Source organism: Kogia breviceps, chromosome 1 (genome assembly GCF_026419965.1).
Source record: "Kogia breviceps isolate mKogBre1 chromosome 1, mKogBre1 haplotype 1, whole genome shotgun sequence".
Lineage (NCBI taxonomy): Eukaryota > Metazoa > Chordata > Mammalia > Artiodactyla > Physeteridae > Kogia > Kogia breviceps.
The window spans coordinates 201,383,411-201,402,758 of record NC_081310.1 but is presented as its reverse complement, the minus strand read 5'-3'; the positions used below and the strand labels follow the sequence as shown (position 1 = coordinate 201,402,758).

At 62.6% G+C, this 19,348-nt stretch overlaps 2 protein-coding genes across 5 annotated transcripts in view; one reads left to right on the top strand and one right to left on the bottom strand.

Moving 5' to 3' along the window:
- PRKCZ (protein kinase C zeta) overlaps window positions 1-9,289 on the top strand; it is a 99,618-nt gene extending 90,329 nt beyond the window's left edge. For all 3 annotated transcript variants that reach the window (XM_059064943.2, XM_067019030.1, XM_067019024.1), the window contains 8 exons: window positions 1,215-1,301; window positions 2,742-2,877; window positions 3,063-3,150; window positions 4,131-4,250; window positions 4,915-4,994; window positions 5,397-5,486; window positions 8,615-8,730; window positions 8,908-9,289. In XM_059064943.2, the coding sequence (XP_058920926.1) occupies window positions 1,215-1,301; window positions 2,742-2,877; window positions 3,063-3,150; window positions 4,131-4,250; window positions 4,915-4,994; window positions 5,397-5,486; window positions 8,615-8,730; window positions 8,908-8,995 (805 nt within the window). In that variant the 3' untranslated portion in view covers window positions 8,996-9,289. The remainder of the gene's footprint in view (window positions 1-1,214; window positions 1,302-2,741; window positions 2,878-3,062; window positions 3,151-4,130; window positions 4,251-4,914; window positions 4,995-5,396; window positions 5,487-8,614; window positions 8,731-8,907) is intronic.
- Window positions 9,290-10,531: 1,242 nt separating this feature from the next.
- Window positions 10,532-17,256, bottom strand: FAAP20 (FA core complex associated protein 20). Of its 2 annotated transcripts, none has more exons than XM_067019036.1 (4): window positions 17,133-17,256; window positions 16,375-16,510; window positions 16,002-16,288; window positions 10,532-12,251 (listed from the first exon to the last, which is right to left on the bottom strand). In XM_067019036.1, exons 1-4 carry the CDS (start codon window positions 17,216-17,218, stop codon window positions 12,179-12,181), a joined length of 582 nt encoding a protein of 193 aa, XP_066875137.1. In that variant the 5' UTR covers window positions 17,219-17,256; the 3' UTR covers window positions 10,532-12,178. The 2 variants fall into 2 exon arrangements, with proteins under 2 accessions (XP_066875137.1, XP_066875146.1); XM_067019045.1 differs by lacking the exon at window positions 17,133-17,256 and adding an exon at window positions 16,770-16,893.
- Window positions 17,257-19,348: the final 2,092 nt, after the last annotated feature.

Below are 19,348 nucleotides of genomic sequence, written 5' to 3'. Positions count from 1 at the left end.
GAGCCGCCCTGCCCCCACAGAGGAGCTGGGTTTTCTCCAGGATGACAGGGAAGGCTCTGGCTACCCACCCCAGTGATCAGGCTTTTGTCTCCATTTCTGCTATTTATGTATTTAGGAGTTGTTTCTAGTCTAAACATGTAATCAGAGACTTGGAAGGCGATTTGCAGCTCGTTCACTTGCCCCGCGTTAAAGGACGTCATCACTGAATCAGGGATGCAGACAGGCTGGGGGGCCGGCGGGTTTGCTCCCCTCCGTCTGTGCTCCCAGCTCTCCAGAAGCGCCCCAGAGGAGCCGTTGACCTAAAAATCCACGAGCTGCCCTCAGCAGGGTATTTCTGGAAAATCGTGTGTGAATTTAATTTTGAAAATGGAGCCTTATTAAATGCGAGAAGGATCTTATCAGAAAAGAAACCACATGGTAAATGGTAAATTGTTTGGAGACTTGAAGGGCCCTGCCTGCATCCAGAGGACGGATCTGTCAATCACAGGGATCCTCCCGCCGGCGGCCCCGACCCCGCTGCCCCCAACCCCCCTCCTGGAGGGCAGCTGGCATCGCCGACTTCCTGTGGCCAGGTCAGCGAGCCTGACCCTCTCCCTTGGGACCTACCGTTCGGGGAGGGTCCCACCCGGGTCCCACCCACTGCTTCCCCTCCTGGCTGCCCAGACCACTGGCAATCTTGTGGCCTCTGCCTCGGGCCCTCCTGGCCAGCGCACCTGTGCTCTCACCTGGGCACCTCCTCCCCCTCCCTGGGGTGCATCCAGACCCCAGGGTCATTCGCGTCACCTGGTCTGTGCGCCTGCCCTTCCGGCGTCTCCTGCCGAGCCGGGCCCCTCGGCCTGCAGGCTGGTCCCTCCGGCCCCGGCCCCTCCCCCGGGGCCCCTCCCCATCCCCCCACCATCCGGGCTTCTGCTCCCGGGGGAGGCCTTCTGCGGCCACCAGCCCTGCCTTATTTTTACCTTTTTTAACCAAAGGCAGGCCTGGCACCCCTGGGAGAACAAATAACTGTGTTGGATGCAGCGAGTGGTGAACAAGAGTCTCTCTCCCGAGTTTTACTGCATCGGGGTCAGAGCGGCTTCCCGCTGACCCCGAGCGGGCGGGCAGTCCCGGTCACCACCTTCCCTGGGCCTCTCAGGAGGGTGACCGGCCAGAGAGGGGGACCCCGGGGGGTCCCGGCTGCGCCTGTGACCCTGGCCTCCCCGCCATGTGCTCCGCAGCTTGTTCCTGGTCATCGAGTACGTCAACGGGGGTGACCTCATGTTCCACATGCAGAGGCAGAGGAAGCTGCCCGAGGAGCACGCCAGGTGGGTGCAGCCGGGGGCCGGGGGGGCCTAGCAGGTCGGGAGCAGGGAAGTGGACTTGGGAAGGGGCACAGGGGGGTCACTGCCTCCTGCCAGGGGCCAGGCCAGAGCCGGGAGGGTCCTGGGAGTGGCCGACCCGCCGGAGCGCTGTGTGTGCTTTGCCCTGTTTCTGAAACGGGGTGGACGTCCCGACTGTCAGCTTAGCCACCCGGACGGCAAGGCCGCTCCCCACCACCTGCACGGACGTACAGCAGGGGCCTGCCTGCAAGAGGAAGACAAGCTCCGTTTCTTTTTAAATGACTCTCAGGGACACTGACCCCATCACCGCCACGCAGCCTTGGCCTCACGGGCGGGTGGGGCGTTTATTTCCACCCCGTACGTAGGTCTTTCCTGTTTTCCATATTTTTCTCTTTTCCTCATTTCCTCACTGGAAAATAATTCCACGCGGTATTATGAGTCACCATGGATCCTTTTTGGGGGGAGGCGGGTCATCAGTCGAGAACAGCGAGCCCCACACGCTCACGTCCTCTTTTTCTAATTGTGGTAAAACACACATAATATAAAATTGCGATCTCAGCCATTTATAAGTGCACAGCTCGGTGGCGTTAAGCACATTCATGGTGTTGTACAACCATCACCACCATCCTCTCCAGAACTTTCTCACCTTCCCAAACCGACGCTCTGGCCCCATGAGACGCTCACCCCCCCACCCCTCCCCCAGCCCCGGCCGCCACCCTCCTACATTCTGTCTCTATGAATCGCCTCCAGGGACCTCGTAGAAGCGGGATCACGTAGGATGTGTCCTTTCGTGCCTGGCTTATTTCACTTGGCATCGTGTTCTCAAGGTCCACCCACGCTGGAGCAGGTGTCAGAATCTCCTCCCTTTTCAAGGCTGAATATTACTGCATTGTGTGAATGGACCACATTTTGTTTATCCATCATCTGACAATGGACACTTGGGTTGCTTCTGCGTTTTAGCTGCAGTGAATAGTGCTGCTGTGAACACGGGGGTACAAATACCCATTCAAGTCCCTGTTTTCAATTCTTTTGGATATATACGCAGAAGTAGTATTGCTGGGTCACGTGGTAATTCTAATTCTTAATTTTTTTTGAGGAACCTCCGTACCGTTTTCCACGGCAGCCGCACCATTTCACGTTCCCTCCAGCAGTGCACAAGGGCTCCGGTTTCTCCACATCCTCGCCAGCACTTGCTCTTTTCCGTCTGGGGGGTTTGGATAGTGGCTGTCCTGGTGGGCGCGAGGTGATGTCTGCTGGCGGGTTCGGTTTGCGTCTCCCTGACCTCTAGGACGCTGCGTGCCCCGCCCCGTCCCGTCGGCCCACGCGCTCTTCGGCGGAGGATGCGGGACGTCTGTCTGCTTGGGCCCCCGTCCCGGTTCCCGGTTGGGTTCTCTCTGCTGATGACGGGTGTCCCCCCGCCTCCAGGTTCTACGCTGCTGAGATCTGTATCGCGCTCAACTTCCTACACGAGAGAGGGATTATTTATCGGGACCTGAAGCTGGACAACGTTCTCCTCGACGCTGACGGCCACATCAAGCTGACGGACTACGGCATGTGCAAGGTGGGCTCCCGGCCCGCCGCCCCCGCCCGCCTCTGGGGGTCCCGGGCACCCCAGCGCCCGCTCCGTCTCGTCCTGGCTGCCGGGCTCCGGCCACCCCCGCGTCGCCGGTCCGCTGTTGGTTCTCTCGCCGGTGGGGGTGTGTCTGGTGGGCCCCTCCCTCCCGGTAACTGGCTTCACCCCTGCAGGAAGGCCTGGGCCCTGGCGACACGACGAGCACTTTCTGCGGGACCCCGAACTACATCGCCCCGGAGATCCTGCGGGGAGAGGAGTACGGTGCGCGGGGCGCCGGGGCGCCGGGCCCGGGGGGCGGGAGAGCGCCACCGAGCCCGGGGGGGTCTCCTCCCCCTGCGGGCTCGGCCGCAGAGCAGAGAGGGAGGGGGGTGGGCCTGCCGGGGGCCGACCCCTCCGGGGGTCCCAACCAGGGGCTCCGGGGCCCTGGCCTAGCAGCCGGGGAGAGGGGCCTTCCTAACCAGGTTACACTAAAACGCACACCCTTACCTCGTCCCAGCCCCAGGCCACTGACTGGCCTCAGTCCCCAGCTGTTGTCCTCTGCGTCCACCCGAGTGTCCCCTGGCGAGGTCACTGGACAGGATCCCTCCGGTCGAGGAGCCCGAAGGGCTTGGGGAGGAGAAGACAAAGCAAAGACAGGGCCGAGGCGGCTGTCCCGAGTCAGTGGGTGCCGCCTGCCGGAGGGCGTTCCCCGGAGCCACTAGAGCCGCACACGGCCCCGTGGACACTGGAGCTTGTCCACCCCTTGCTCGGGTTCTGCTGTTTTCACATCACAAATATAGCATCAAATATCTCCGCACATTTTCCTTTGCTGTTAAAAGTGGGGCGGGCAGGCAGCGTGGGCAGGTTCTCGCACCCTCAGATACCTGGGCACCCAGGAGGCTGATAGGATTGAAGTCACTTAGTAGCCAGAGGAGGACAGATGGCAGCTGTGGCCCAGGGCAGGGAGTCTAGAACCCGGCCCGGGACGGGGATCCCCTGTGTGACAGAGGTGGACAGCTGCAGAGCCTGGGAGCAGCTGGCCGTCCGTGGACTGCCTTGATGTGAAGACAGCTTTGCAGCTAGTAAGGAGGAGCTGAGCGTCCCGGGGACACGGACAGAGGGGAGGCCAGGCCGCCTGGGAGACGCTGGGGACACGCATCCTCAGCTGTGGTCCAGGAAACGCAGACCGTCATGACTGTCGCCCCGTGACGGGACGGCACAACCGGAGAGGCCCGGCCTGACAGGCCCGCGCTCTCCCCCAGGGTTCAGCGTGGACTGGTGGGCGCTGGGCGTCCTGATGTTCGAGATGATGGCTGGCCGCTCCCCCTTCGACATCATCACCGACAACCCCGACATGAACACCGAGGACTACCTTTTCCAAGGTGCGCGGGCCGTGCGTCCAGCTGCCTCCACAGCCTGCGGGTTTTCCCCTTTCAGAGGTGCAGGTCCCCGGGCTGGTCCCCGCGGCTGCCACAGACTAGGTGGGGCCACCCGTCCACGACCGGCTCTCAGGGAGCAAAACCCGGACCGTGGGTGTGGGAACGGCCGCGGCTGGCGGGGACGCGGCACTTCCACGCCCGCGGGAAAGAGAATCTGTCCTGATTTGGCGCAAACTCCCTTCCGCCCACGCCGGGCGTGCACATCAGAGTCCCGGGCAGCGGCTGTGCTCAGCCACAGTGCTGCCCCCTTCCAGCCACGGCGCCTCGCCATCTGGGCCCCGGGCCAGAGTTGACAGCCCCGGGATGCTGGGGCTCAGGACCGAGGCTGTCCCCGCGGTGCCCTCTGGCACCCGCGGACGTGGGGACGCAGGGCCAGCTGAGCCGCCGCTGGTTCGTACGTGATCGTGGGCACACGTGCCCGTGGGCACTAGGGCCCTCTGAGGCCTCGAGACCCTGCTGGGGTGTAGGACGGGGCCTCCTGCTCAGAAAGGGTTCCCAGCGCCCTGCAGGCCGCCGGCTCCCTGGCCGCTGGGCAGAGCTGGCGTGGTGGGCGGGGCCCGGGCACGGGGGAGGCGCTGCCTCTCACCTCCCGCTCCGGTCGTTGCAGTCATCCTGGAGAAGCCCATCCGGATCCCCCGGTTCCTCTCGGTCAAGGCCTCCCACGTGTTGAAAGGATTTTTGAACAAGGTACGCCTGTGGCCACCGTGGCGGCCGAGCCAGCCACGGCTGCGGCCCTTTCTCAGTCACTGGCGCCACGGTCCGCCAGCTGGCTGGCATTTTTAGTGTCGGGTGTGGGGGTGACTCTGCGTCCTTCCTTGAACGTCCTATGGATGCTTGTTCACGCTGGACAAAATGTAACGACAGAAATGATGCCAAAGAGGAGCTCCCCGGACGAGCTTAACCTGTTGGGAGGAAGCGTTTCTCGTGAAGGGAACGTCCGGCCTTCACCTGGGTGCTGGGCGGGCTGCGGGTGGTCTGCTAAGGGTCTCCAAGTCCCGGGGAGGGCAGGCCCCTTCCCCTGCTGGGCACGGGAATCCGGGGCTGCCTTGCTCTGTGCTGACCTGTCCTCGTTTGAACTCTGACCCCCAGGACCCTAAGGAGAGGCTCGGCTGCCGGCCGCAGACTGGATTTTCCGACATCAAGTCTCACGCTTTCTTCCGTAGTATAGACTGGGACCTGGTAAAGCAGCGCGGAATCTGATACCACCCCCCCGCCCCGTGTGGTGGGCGGCCCTCGAGGGGGGTGGGATGAGGGGGCTGGGATGGATGGAAATGGGCGGGGAGCCATCTGGAAACTCGCGTGAACAAGGAGGGGGCCCGACAAGCCCCTGGGGGCGGGGGCTGCTTCTTGAAGGTCCTGGGAGCAGCCTTGCCTGGGCGTCCGTGCCATGCCGGGGGTCCCGTGGCGGGGTGCCCGGTCTGTGACCGCTGCCATCCGCCTGAGTTGATTCAGCTCCCGGACGTTTCCACTCGGCCGGCTAGCTAGTTCCAACAGGACACCCCGGTGCACCGTGGCCCCTCCCCCCTGCAGTGGACCTTCTCCCACCCCCACTGCGGCCACCTGGGTCTGAGCCACCCTCATCCGGGCGGGTCCCCTGCGTCCCGCCTGGCCGCTAGCAGCAACGGCCTCCTCCACTGGGGCTTCGGGATCCCCTCGACGCCCGACATACCAGGGCCGCTCCTGTCTTTGCACGGCCGTGCCCCTCCCCGACCTCCACCCCTCCCTCACCTTTTTCAGGCCATCTCCTCAGAACCAGAGCCGCCACCCCTCACCCCCGTCCTCTTCCAGCCGCCTCTTTCCCGTCACGCCGCAGGGCTAAGTGGTGGGGTGCACAGGACATCACTCGGTGGCGCTGTTCTCGTCCACTGTTTGTTGTTTTGGGGTTTTGTTTGGTTTTTTTTTTTATTTGGTTGCGATGGGTCTTAGTTTTACGGGGGTGGGCTCCTTAGTTGTGGCTTGCCAGCTCCTTAGTTGCAGCTTGTGGGGTCCTTAGTTGTGGCATGCAAACTCTTAGTTGCGGCGTGCGTGTGGGATCTAGTTCCCTGACCGGGGATCAAACCTGGGCCCCCTGCACTTGGAGGGCGGAGTCTTATCAACAGCACCAGCAGGGAAGTCCCTTGTCCACTGCTTTTGACTGAGGGAAGAGGAGGTGACATTGTGTGTGGGACACTCCGGTGGGGGGCGTGCCACGGACTGAGGCAGCCTTGGCCCCCAGAGCAGGGACGGGGGTAGGGGAGGGGGTGGGCTCAGAGGACCCCAGGCCAGCACCCAGCTGTGCTTGCCTCGTGGTCTGTTCTGACTCTTGCTATTTAAATCTTTTTAAAGCAGCCTGAGACCTGAGGTAGGGAAAATCGCGTAAGAAATGCCCCCTTTTTTCACTTTTTACCAGAGCGTATTTCATACATACAGAAGAATATATGGAAACTTGCACATGAGAGAAAGTCAGGGAAGAAGGGAAGGCCTTGTGTCCCCATAACAGTGCCCAGGGTGTGGCCCAACGCTGCCAGCTGCCGGGGCCTTGTGACTGCAGCGTGTCCACGGGTGTGCAGACACATGTGCGCACACAAACACTGGTGACCCCGCTCTGCCTGTGGGCCGGCCCGTTCCCTGTGCTCCTGCATCCCCTGGGTGACAGAGACAGGCGTTCCTCTTCCCGGTGGCCTGGCCATGGATGCTGCTGGGGCCCTGGCAGGTGTGCTGGCCTCAGCCCTGACACTTGGGCGTTACTGGGAAGGATTCATCTACTTCTGTGACATCCTCATTTCATGCACCAACGTCACCAGCAGAACCTGTGTTCGTCCTTCCCAAGTCCCCAAAACTTATGGAACGTGTTTCAACATTCCAGGCCCAGTTTGTTTCTCTTGCCATAACTGGAGTTCCTGATGGCTCTGGGTCCCACAGTGCAAAGAGCGGGTGTGAGCTGAGGTGGGCTGGGGGGTTATTTTTGACTCGGCTGTCGCTCTCTCCCCACATGGGGCCTTGGGACAGTTCCACATCTTGGATGGGGTCCCGTGGAGGCCCCACCCAGGTGGAGGTTTCCAGGCTCGGCGCTCACTCAGACCCTCCAAGGGAAGTGGGCAGCCAGTCCCCAAAGGCTTAGGTCACCCTTTTCCTGAATCAGGCTGCTCCGGGCCTTGAGAGCTGAGGGGTCCGGGCTGGAGGGCTGGCTGCCGACTCACACGTGACTTATGTGGGCGGGAGCAGACCCCACGGGGCAGGACCTTATCTCTCATAGCTCCATCTGAGTTCTTAGGAGCGCCTCTGGCCCAGCACAAGTGTGCAGCGCACACCTGGGCGGGGGGTGGGGGTGGGGGTTACGTCAGCGAACGTGTGAACGTGGGGGCCCGCTCCATCCTCGCCGTCCTCCGCCCTCACTGTGAGCCCTGCGGCGCTGAGTTGCTCTGCGCCAGCGCGCGACTCGGCCTCTCCAGGCATGAGCGTGTCTCATCCTCCTAAATGTCGAGTAGGAAGCAGAGTCTGGGTTCTGAGACGCCCCATTTCCCGCCTGACAAGCGTTTTACTGCCGTGTATCCCACTGGGATTATAAATATATAGAGGGCTTCCCTGGTGGCGCAGTGGTTAAGAACCCGCCTGCCAATGCAGGGGACCCGGGTTCGGGTCCTGGTCCGGGAAGATCCCACATGCCGCAGAGCAACTAAGCCCGTGCGCCACAGCTACTGAGCGTGCGCTCTAGAGCCCGCGAGCCATGACTACTGAGCCCACGTGCCACAACTACTGAAGCCCGCGCACCGCAACGAGTAGCCCCTGCTTGCCACAACTAGAGAAAGCCTGCGCGCAGCAACAAAGACCCAACACAGCCAAAAATAAATTTACGTATTTTAAAAAAACGAACATAGAAATGGCCACTTAAGGCTTTTTTGGGAGAAGGGGTTCCATTGTGGGCAGGGGTGTCCCTGCCAAGTCCCAGCTCCGTTATGACCTGGTTTCCCAGATTAAGAAAGGAAGAAACTTCCCCAAACCAGCCTCCTTTGGTTTAAGTGGTGGGGCTGCTGAGGGGGGCGCAGACCCCAGATGGCGTGGGGTCCCGCGTGGGTCGTCGGACCTTGCGCTCCATCCCAGGTACGTCCCGCGCGGCCTGCGGTGCCGGCATTTTTCAGCTCAAGTAGGGTTTTTATGACTTTGGAAAATTTTCCTGCTGGACTTTTAAGAGAAAAACAGTCGGTCTTTAAACATGAGGCATATTTAAAGGCGGTCTCTTCCTGTTCGATTCCGTGGTTTGTGTCTGTGGGAACTCCAAGCGGGCGCTGAGCCGGCGCGCGCGGGTCTGACCGCGTGTCTTCTTGCAGCTGGGGAAGAAGCAGGCCCTGCCGCCCTTCCAGCCGCAGATAACGGACGACTACGGCCTGGACAACTTCGACACGCAGTTCACCAGCGAGCCGGTGCAGCTGACCCCGGACGACGAGTAAGACCTGCCGCACGGGCGGGGCGTCCTGAGCGGCGGGGGCGGGGACGTGGGCGGGGCGAGCCGAGCGGCGGGGGCGGGGACGTGGGCGGGTCTCGCGTGGGGGGCGGGGCGTCTCGAGCTGCGGGCCAGGGTCTCGCGCGGGCCTGTCGAGCCTGCCCTGTCCGGTGCCCGCAGGGACGTCCTCAAGAGGATTGACCAGTCGGAGTTTGAAGGGTTTGAATACACCCACCCGCTGCTCCTGTCCGCCGAGGAGTCCGCGTGAGGCGCCCGTGGACGCGGGCAGACGGTGCGGGCCTGTCCCCGACCACCGCGCATGCATGCCGGGCTGGGCGCTGGCGGCCCGGGCAGAACAGCCCCTCCATCCGGCCCGCGCCGCCTGCACCGGAGGAACTTGCTTCTTGTGCCTGCGCCGCGGAGGCCGCGGTGCCCGTGTCCGAGGGAGAAAGTGTCCCCGACTTCGAAGGTGCACACTTTCCACAGAAACAGAACTGACCTGCGCCGCCGGGAGAGTTAGCCTGTAACGTCCTGAGGAATAAAGTGTCCCGATGATGTTGAAGCTTCCCTCTGATGCCTTTTTTTCGCGGGTGGCACCCGCCCCGGCGTCGCAGGCACGGCCCCACCGGGGACGGGAGCGTAAGTGCCTGCGGGGATCCACTGCAATGGAGCATTTTTACAAATTCGGAACATTTTCTAAATCCTGGTAAGTTCCTGTTGTTAATATTTAACAAGTATTTTCATACCGAGCATGTCAGTAGCCCCTGTGGTCTGACGCCCAGGTCCCCCCTTCACCAGGTGGGCACCGCTGGTCCCAACCCAGGCATTAGACTGACCAGGAAAATTGGATCATAGAGGTTCTAAAACACGGCTCACCAAAGCACCCGTAGACCAAAAAACAAAAAATTGAAAACTAAATCCGCACAAAATATATTTCTGGAAACACTAAGCAGTGCCTACATGATGTCTCGTGTTATGTATCAGATTTTTGGAAAATATTTTTATCAGGAATAATGACGCTCAGAATTAGAAGTTTTAAAAAGATATATGTATGATGGGTCCTAGCCTTAAAGTGAAACAGTAAATCTAGAATACCCTCACACATGCATCTCTGGGCACGGCTCACCCCTACTTCCCATAATCTGCAAAGGGGGCACGTGTCACTCGGCCACCCTCTTAAGTGAAAAGCCAAACCCAAGGTTTTCTAAAAAGAGGTAAATCGTGGGTTTGTAAGTCCCTGAAATGTTGTCAGGTGTGGCTCAGGGACAGGCCGAGTGTGTGTGTTGGGGGCGGGGGGGGGCAGGGGCCTTGTCCACCCTCGGGGACAGCAGTCCCCGGATGTCCCACATCGCCACACAACCCTAGGCCTTGCTTCTCTGCATGTGTCTGCGGCCTCGGGCGGATCACGGTAAGAAAAGGATAACAGAGAAGCCGCTGCCTCACCGTGACCCTCCGCAGACACGCCAGCCTCCCCAAGGCCCCTGGCCCCGGTGGCAGAGCAGTGTCCATGGAACGTGGAGACTTGTTCCAACCAGCCCCCCAGTTGTGACCAGAAGGACCCACCTCCAGAGACGGAAATGAGGGACCACGGAGCAGAGTCAGAGCTGCCTGGGCCTGAGGGGCGTGGCAGCCCCGCGGTGATGTCGTCCTGGAGCCGCATGTGAGGTCGCCTGGGGAGGGAGACCCCGCTGTGCCCAGGACAGGGTCACAGATGACCTCAGGAGCCCCCTTCCTCCCAACAGGGGTCGCATGCTGCATCGGGTATGGTGACGTCTTTGCTCAGACAGCACAGGGGCCACGGATCTGTTCAAACTTAAGGCATTTATATCAAGGTTGCGGTGTTGCCAAATACCTTCCCGGTCACCAGTGCGGTTGCTCGTGTACCAGGCATGCGCGTGACCTGTGCTCCTCGTGGGGGCAGATTTTGCGCAGTCACTTGCTTTTATAAAAGAAGGTGAAGGGTGTGCTGAGGTGGGGTTTGGAAACAAATCATAAACATTTTCCAGCGGCTCCAGTCACAATATGGCGTGTCCTTTTGATACGGTTCTTGGAAACTGGTGCCGTCAGAACTGTAAAGAGGTGAACGCGTCCCTGTGGTTTTGTACAGTGAATGGCGGAGCACGTGGCCTTGGCTTTCCTTCTGCAGAGGGGGTGCCCACCAAGGCCACACCCGCTCGTGTCTTGCACATTATTAAAGACGTTAACGACTGCGTGCTGTTGTCGTTTTCGTTAAAAGTAGGCGTCTCCAGGAGCAAAGGCTTCTGAAGCCATTTTTTAAAAACCGATTTTATTTTTCAGAGCAGTTGCAGGTTCACAGCAAAAGTGATGGTAAGGTACAGAGAGTTCCCATGTGCCCCCACCCCCGCCCCGCCGCCTCCCTCTCCCAGCATCCCCGTGGAGGGTGCATTTGCTACAAAGGAAGAACCTGCTCTGCCGCGTCACCTGGGAGCGTCACCTGGGAGCGGTACATTCTGTGGGTTTGGACCCAGGCTTGATCCGTGTATTGCGTATCCACCCTTGTAGTTCAGAGTATTTTCCCGCCCTAAGAATCCTCTGTGCTCTGCCTATTTATGCCCCCTCCCCACCAGCCCCTGGCGACCCCTGACCTTTTTACCGTCTCCATGGCTTTTGCCTGTCCCAGAACGTCCTAGAGCTGGAATCACACAACGTGTAGCCTTGTCACATTGGCGTCTTTCACTGAGAAACGTGCATTGAGGCTTCCTCTGTGTCTTTTCATGGCTCGTCTGAAGCCCTTTTTGAAAGGAAAATACCAACTTCTGGGAGTTAACCTTAGACTTCCGCATCCTACCCCCTCCCTCCTGCCAGTGCTGCAGCCGCTGTGGCTGTGCTGGAGACGAGGCTCTTCCAGAGGCTGTGGGCCAACCGCACCGGAAGGAAAGCTACCTGCACAGGCCCTCTGGCCCTGCTTCCCACGGGCGCCGAGCGCGTGAACGAGACGCAGCTCACGCAAGGTGACGGCAGGCAGCCGGTGCCTCCCCGTGAATCCCCGACTTGAGGGGAGCCGCTCTGAGCCCCTGCGGGCAGTGACCGGCACTGGTGACAGTGCCTCCCCTGCCGGCAGTGACCCCCAGCCGCGGAGACGCAGGTTCCCCCGGGGGTCGAGACACGGCCGTGAAGCGTGAGCCGAGTCGGAGGGGGGAGCAAAGCGTCCGTCCTTGTGCCAACTTGGGTACAGACGCCCGAAGTGCTGCTGCTGACGCTGTCTGTGTCGCCTGCCTGGGGCTGCTCTGCGCTGCGTGGCCTCGTCCACGTCAGTCATCACGCTGCTCAGCATCAGCCAGAAGCGCAACAGGGGCCCACGTTCCGGCCTCAACACGAAGAGATGGGACGTGAGCACCTCACACTGACGCGCCTCCATACACAGCGTGGGGGGCGCAGGGCGGAGGGGAGGTGGCCCGGCCGGCGGCGGGGAAGCCGTGGGCCGGGCTGCTCACCACACCGCGTCGCCCGTGCTCTCCTCCAGGCACCGGGCCAGGTGGCTCTCCACGTCCAGCTGGGTCAGCCTGCGAGGAGAGGAAAGGGTCACGGGCAGGGAGGGCGCCCCCGCCAGAGCACGTGTCACCCGCTTTCATGCCCTTCCCGCGTGCTCGCCACGCAGCAAAGAGTAGCTGGAGAGAAACCGGGGACGGTGCCCTTGGCTGGCGGAACCGAGGAGGGGGCCCCCCAACCAGAAAGGGCCGTTCCAAACCCTGCTCCTGGGCCCAAGGTCCCCAGGGCGCCCAGAAGGCTTGTCGGATGCCCGTTCCCAGGCTCACCTGGCACCTGCGTCTGAGACCGAGGGGGCACCCTGGTGGGAAAGCCCCGAGTAAAGGGCCAGACACGGGGCCCCCAGGTGGAGGGCGGGGCTCTGTCTCCTCAGTCAGACAAGCCCACCAGGCGTGTCCACACCAACACGCCCCACGCGTCCCCTCCCTCCTTTCTAAAGCTACCCGCTTGGCAACCAGAAGAGAGAAGGCGTCAGCGCTGGCGCCTAGGAGGGGGTCCCTATGACGGGGGTGTGTGCCTCGGACCTGACATTTGTCTTCTTCGCTCAGGGACTCGGCTCCTCTGCAGAAGAGGACTTAGTGGGGCTCCGAGGCCCAGGGGCCAGGCCCTCGGTATTGGGTGGGGGAGGGGAGAGTGGACGCGGGTCACAGCGGGCACCTCCCATCCCTGACCCCGTCTGATGCCATCAAGGAGAGGCCGGGAATGACCGTCCCCCGCGTGCTGGTGGCCCGTGGACGGTCGGCTCGCAGCCACGGTGCCCAGAGGGCGGCAGAGGCAGGCGTTCAGCAGACCAGGCTTATCACCTGGCCAGAGTGGACAGGCCCTTCCCTGCACCACTACGTCCCGGAGCCGCGCCTGAAGCGACCTCCTTTCATCGCGCGGCTCGGCGAGCCCGAGGGCCACGGCCTCTGCCCGATGCACGCGCACGGCGGCCGGTGCTGCTCGCGGGAGCCCTTGCCTGTCGGGTGGCTGCTGCTGCCGCCTAGGGATCTGAGGCCCCCGGCCAGTGTCTCCTCGAGTCCCTAGAGGCCCCTCGGCCCGTCCTGGGAAGCAGCCCCTCCGAGGCCACCAGAAGACCCTAAGATCTGGACCAGGTCACCTCGTCCGGGGGCTGCCCGGCACGGTCCCTCGGGGGGGGGGGGGGGCACGGTCTGGGATCCCCTCACACCCCCAACAGGAGCCTCGTGGCGGGTCCACCTCGCACACTGAGCTTCTGCCTCTGTCTCCCACTCACGCCCGGTGCGTGGACGGGAGACCCAGCACAGGAGGGGGCTCTGCTCCGACCCTCCCGGGGCCTCGGAGCGCGTGAGACCCCACGGGCTATCACGCAGACATGGTGCCTGTCTGGTTTCCCGTCCTCACGTCGGGTGGCGGGTGGGAGCCAATCTCCCGAACCAGCCCCGAGCTCACGGACCCGGAGGGGCTTTCACACACACGCAGTACATGACGGCGCTCAGGTGAGAGAAGAAGCTCAGAGGACAAACGGTTCGGAGTGACGCGGAAAGCGCGAGGCTCTGAGAAAGACGAGCAGGGTCTCGCTGCTGCCCACAGCGCCCAGGCCGCCCGCACCTCCTGCAGACCAGCAGCCCACCCCTCTGCTCCGAGGGGCGGCAGGCCTTCCATCTCTGCCCCAAAACAGTCCCGTTTCTGCCCCCTAACAGCCTGACCTGTCCCCTCGCCCCAGGGGCGGGGGGGGGTGGGTTTCCACTGTCACCCTGCAGGCTCGGGGTGTGGCCTGGCAAGGGCCTGCTCTCTCCTTAATCAAAGGGAAGAACGTGGTAGAAGCATTCCAGACACACGGAGGCCCGGACCCAACTGCGCCGACACCTACTCTGCAATCCCGAAGCACTCTCTGCCCAGCCTCAATCTAACTGCTTAAAGAGCTCAGACTGGAACTTTCTTTCTAACATATCTAGGAGTCCTTTTTAATTTTTATTTATTTATTTATTTATTTTTATTTATTGATTTATTGCGGTACACGGGCCTCTCACTGCTGTGGCCTCTCCCATTGCGGAGCACAGGCTCCAGACGCACAGGCTCAGCGGCCACGGCTCACGGGCCCAGCCGCTCCGCGGCACGTGGGATCTTCCCGGACCGGGGCACGAACCCGTGTCCCCTGCATCGGCAGGCAGATTCTCAACCACTGCGCCACCAGGGAAACCCTAGGAGTCCTTTTTTAGACTGTGTAGAAAAACAAGTAATCTGAGAACAAAAGTCACCCCTAGACCAGGACGGAGAGGCTGGGCTGCATGTCTGCTGCCAAGAAGACGAATTTCCTTCCAGGGCTCCGATGGTACTTCCGTCCCTGGGTTTCTTTCGACGGGTACGAATCAAGAGGACTTCATGTTTTAAAAAGCGTTTATGGCTTCATCAGGACCGGGAGGCGGGGTGGCGGGGACGACTTCCCTGGTGGCGCAGTGGTTAAGAATCCTTCTTCCAATGCTGGGGACACGGGTTCGAGCCCCGGTTGGGGAACTATGGTCCCACATGCTGCCAGGCAACTAAGCCCGCGCACTGCAACGAAAACTCCCACGTGCCACAACTAAGACCCGATGCAGCCAAAAATAAGTAAATAAATGTTAAAAGACAAAAACAACTGTTGAGGGAGCTGGTGTTTGCAGCCCACAACTGTCCTTGAAGCATCAGCACAGGCAAGAGACATGTTCGGTGAGACACCGGGTCTGGGAAAAATTCTCCAGCGCTACGAGGAGCACGGGCATCTCGGTGTGGCTGCCACACCCGCTGCACCCCTGCCGTGCCGGACCCGTGCCGGCTGGGGGGCCTCGCCCACAGGCCCCCCTGCGGACAGCTGCCTCCCCGCACTCCACCCCGCACCCCGAGCTGTCCAGTCCAGTGTCACCACTGGAGGAGCCCGGATATTTGCCTGCAGACCTGTGCATTTTGGTGCCACAAGTTTTGATCACTGGTTTGATGATTTTTGTCTGTCATCAGCTGCTAGTTCTACAAGCCACTCCCTTCACCCCCCAGGGCTGGTTTTACTTCCGGAAAACCAGGGACAAGGCACGTAACTGAACCCACTCTGCAGGGCACAGGACACGCAGAGCACGTCCAGCTACCGAAACCGGCCGTCCACCCCCTTCATCCGACCAAGCTCCTTCCCGCCGTCCTGACCCCCATGCCCGCCACACCTGTGTCCTTAGCTTTATGACACGGGGCCCACAAGATGGGCAGTTGGGACTTCTTAGCAAAGTCCAATTCCATCACCCTTACTTTTAAAAAGGTATAAAAATATACGTTGGACTTTTAAAAAGAAAAAAGCGTCTCTGGACACAGAATTGAAGGCTTGTTTTTAACACTGGCAATCCACCCACGGGGGAAGGTGCCCGAGGGGCTGTAACAAAAAACTGCTCAGTGACCCACAGCCTGGACTGGCTCTGGAAGCAGTCCACCCGGGGATGCCAGTCACCACCCGGTTCCCGGATGTCAGGGTGGACCCGGTTAGAGCCAGAGCCTCCCTGCCCTCGTGCTGCAGAGTCCCAGGGGCCCCGTCCAGGAGACTGCAGCCTGTCAGCAGGGCCCCAGGCCCGTGGACCAGCAAGCAGACCCCCAGACCTGCACCCCTGTGCCCTCTGGCTGAAAAGCACCGTCTCTGTGCTTTGCCAACTTTTTCTGCGTGAAATATCACTTTAGAATGCCAAAGTGGAGCTCAGTTACCCATGCCTTCTGAAACTGCCTGTGGTTTCCAAACAGGGAACGGGCCACCGGGTGGCAGCAGAGGGGAGGGAAGGCCCTGGGGGACCGCTCACCTGGGGGAGAAGTCGGCCTGGCACATGGGGCAGCTCTGCAGTGTCGGCGACCCCTCCACGGACGGCTGCTCCTCGGCGCTGGAGGTCCCGCGGGGCTCGGGCGCGGGGTGTCGTTGGAGGGACCAGGCGGAGGACCCCGTGCACCCCAGGAACTCGCGGAGCACCCGGTCGGAGTGGCTCGGGTCCCCGCCTCGCCGCGGGGCCGGCGGGAAGGGCGTCCAGGAGAAGGTCTCGGTTCCCACTGTGAAGCTTTCCGGGGGTGCGCGCTCAGGGCTGCGCCTGGGCTCCTACAAGACGGGGTCGTCGGACCGCGCCCGCCCCGCCCCGCCCCAGCCCGAGACCCGGGGCCACCCGGGGACCACTGCACACGCACCTGGCCGGGGAACGCGGGCAGCGGCGGCGGCTCGCCGTCCACGTTCAGGTCCGCACTCGCGGCGCGCAGCAGCTCAGCCCACGGCCGCGCACACTCGCCGCCGTCCGGAGGGGAAGCGGGGGGGTTGCTCGGGGACCTGGGGCGGCGGGGCAGGGCGGTGAGAACTCAGCCGCGGGGGAGGGCACAGGAGGGAGGACTCAGCGAGGGGGGACAGGTGTGCAACTCGGCGTGGGGAGGTGAGAATTCTGCGGTTGGGGGTCGGGCGGGAAGAGCTGGGGGGCGGGGCAGGACCGAGGCGGGCTCGGGGAAGCACGTGGGGACGTGACACCCGGCCACTGCTGGGCCGGGGACACTAGGCTCCCCATTCCCCCCGCTGACCCCAGCCCCGGCCTCACCCGACCCCCGAGGGCGGCCTCCGGCGGCTCAAGCTCAGCCTCGACCTCCGCGCCGCCTCCATCCGCCCGGAGCCCGCGCGTCCGGCGGAAATAAGCTGCCCGCGCGCCGGGCCCCGCCCCCGGCACAGACCCCGCCCCCGGCACAGACCCCGCCCCCGGCACAGACCCCGCCCCCGGCACAGACCCCGCCCCGGGCACTCCCGGCGCGCCGGGACAGAACCCGACCCAGGACCCCTCCTCAATCCCCGCACGACCAGAAGTGAGCTGTGGACCCCAACTCCCACTCCCACGTGGGCGCTTGACCCGACCCTGGGGACCCCACGACCTGCTCCGCAGGTCGGAGGGTGGTGTCCTGACCCGAACCTTTGGGGAGACGGAGCCCAGGGTTCCTCCCTCCACCGCGGAGGCGGCACTGAGGTCGGGAGGCTGCCTTGCCCTGAGGGAGTCATTTTCCAGCTGAGCCGAGGGATGCCTCCCTCACCCCTCAGGCCTGGGATCTGCAGCGGCTTCTAGGAGGAGGAACTGCGCGGGAAGACAGCTGGGGGTCCTGACGTCCCCACCGGCCGCTTCCAGGCCTGATCTAGCTGTGCCACCTCCCTCTGCATCGGCAGCCCCGAGCCTGGGTGTCCAGCTCTGACGACCCGGGCGATCCTTCCCCGTTTCCTTACAAAAGGGAGGAGCTTAGTTTCCTTACAAAAGGGAGGAGCTTAGTTTCCTTAATTAAGAAATAGAGGGATTTGCTGGTGGTCCAGCGGTTAAGACTCCGCGCTCCCAATGCGGGGGGGGGTGGGGGTGGGGGCGGGGCCCGGGTTCGATCCCCGGTCAGGGAACTAGAGCCTGCGTGCCGCAACTAAGACCCGGTGCAGCCAAATAAGTAAATAAATAAAAAGCAATGTGGGACGACCAAGTGCAGGTCCCGGAGTCCTGGGCCAGGGGCGGGGGCCTAGAGGTGGAGGGCCTTTGAGGGGCCTTCTGTAACACCCCGGGCGCCAGGCACTCTCGTCCAGTGACCTTGCAATCCGCCACGTGGTGGCAGCAGACGCCCAGGCACCCTCGGCCACTCCTGCCGGTACAGAGTTTGTGCCCTGGGGGCCCCAGGATGGGACGGAGGTGTGCAGGGCGTGCTGGGGGCGGGGGGGGGGTCCCGGGGGGGGGTCCCAGACACCGCGCCACTGGCTCTGGCTTCAGCCTCTGCCGCTTCAGAGCCTCTCCTGGAAGTGTCACCGCGCCTCTGGGCGCCAGCCGTGGGGACTTCCAGTAGGAACGCCAGGCCTCCCTAAGGCAGACGGGGCCCCAGCAGGCCTTGTCGGCCGGCGCGGGCCCAGCTCTCGGGCCGTTCGGGGAAGCCGCATGGGGACATCTGTGTGAGCAGCTGCTCTTCCCCAGCAGGGCTGCGGGAACTGAGCCCTGGCGTCTTCAGCGTCCCGGCCTCTGCCTATACAGACCTCACACAGCCGACTCCCCAGCCCAAGCCACAGGCAGGAGCAGGGAGGGTCTCAGGTGGACCCAGGTGCCCTGAGGAGGTGCAGGCCCCGGTGGCTGTCAGAGCCTGGCTGAGCCTGGCTCTAGCCTTCAGCACAGGGGGTGGGGGGCACTCATGCTCCTTTGGCCTTAACCATGCCAATGGGCCTCATTCACCCCGGGCTGCTGGGGGGTGCATGGGATCTAGACCCCCGGCCAGGCAGAGCAGAGGCCCTCGGGGTCCGTGCTCTGGGGATGGCAGAGCCAGAGCGACGTGTCAAAGCTGTCTCCCGGGGGCTTCTCCTCTCTGGTTTCATCCGGCTGCTGGGGATTAACTCCCCCATCGCCACTGAGACCTACAGCCGGGGACACTTCCACCGAGAACAGAGCCGGGGTGACCCTATGCCTGCTCGCGGCAGGTGCCGGCACCCGGCAGGAGCCCCGTACCCTTGGCTGCCGCTTTCCCGACAGCTGCCCACCGCCTGCCTGAGGACCTTCTGGAGGTGGAAGGGGACCTACCTTGTCCCAGCTGTCCTGGCGTTATCAGCAAGATGCGGTGGTGGTGGTGGTGGGGGGGGTGCTAGAGGAAGTTTAAAAGTTGAACTTGATTAAAAGGCTCCCGTTTTCTGAGCCACCTGCTGCAGTGACAGGCCGCGGGCTTGACTGGAGAATAATTTCTGATCAGGACTGAGGCTGGCGCTGCGGGACGAGATTTTCACAAGCCAAGTTTATGTTTACAGAGGATGTTTCATGTTCTGGAGGAGGCAGCCCTCCAGCGAAGCAGAAGGGGCCCCAGCGGGCAGGGGTGGCGGCCCCACCAGCTGTGAGGCCACCTCCCTCCGCGGTCCCTGGCTTTGTCCACGATGGCGAGCCAGGTACGCCCTCCCCTCCCAGAAGCAGGGTCGGGGGCCCAGCCCTCCCCAGCACCTTCCGATACCTCCGGGCTCCTGGTGTCCTTAGGGCCAGGGTGACTGTGCTCTGTCCTCCCCCCCGACGGGGCGGAGTTTGCCGCTGACCGACCGGTGCTGATGCCTCTACTCCATGGTGGGCCGGCCAGGCAAGACCTGTCAGCTGGACCCCGGCCCAGGGCCGGCTGGCGAGGTCCAAGCCCCACCTGA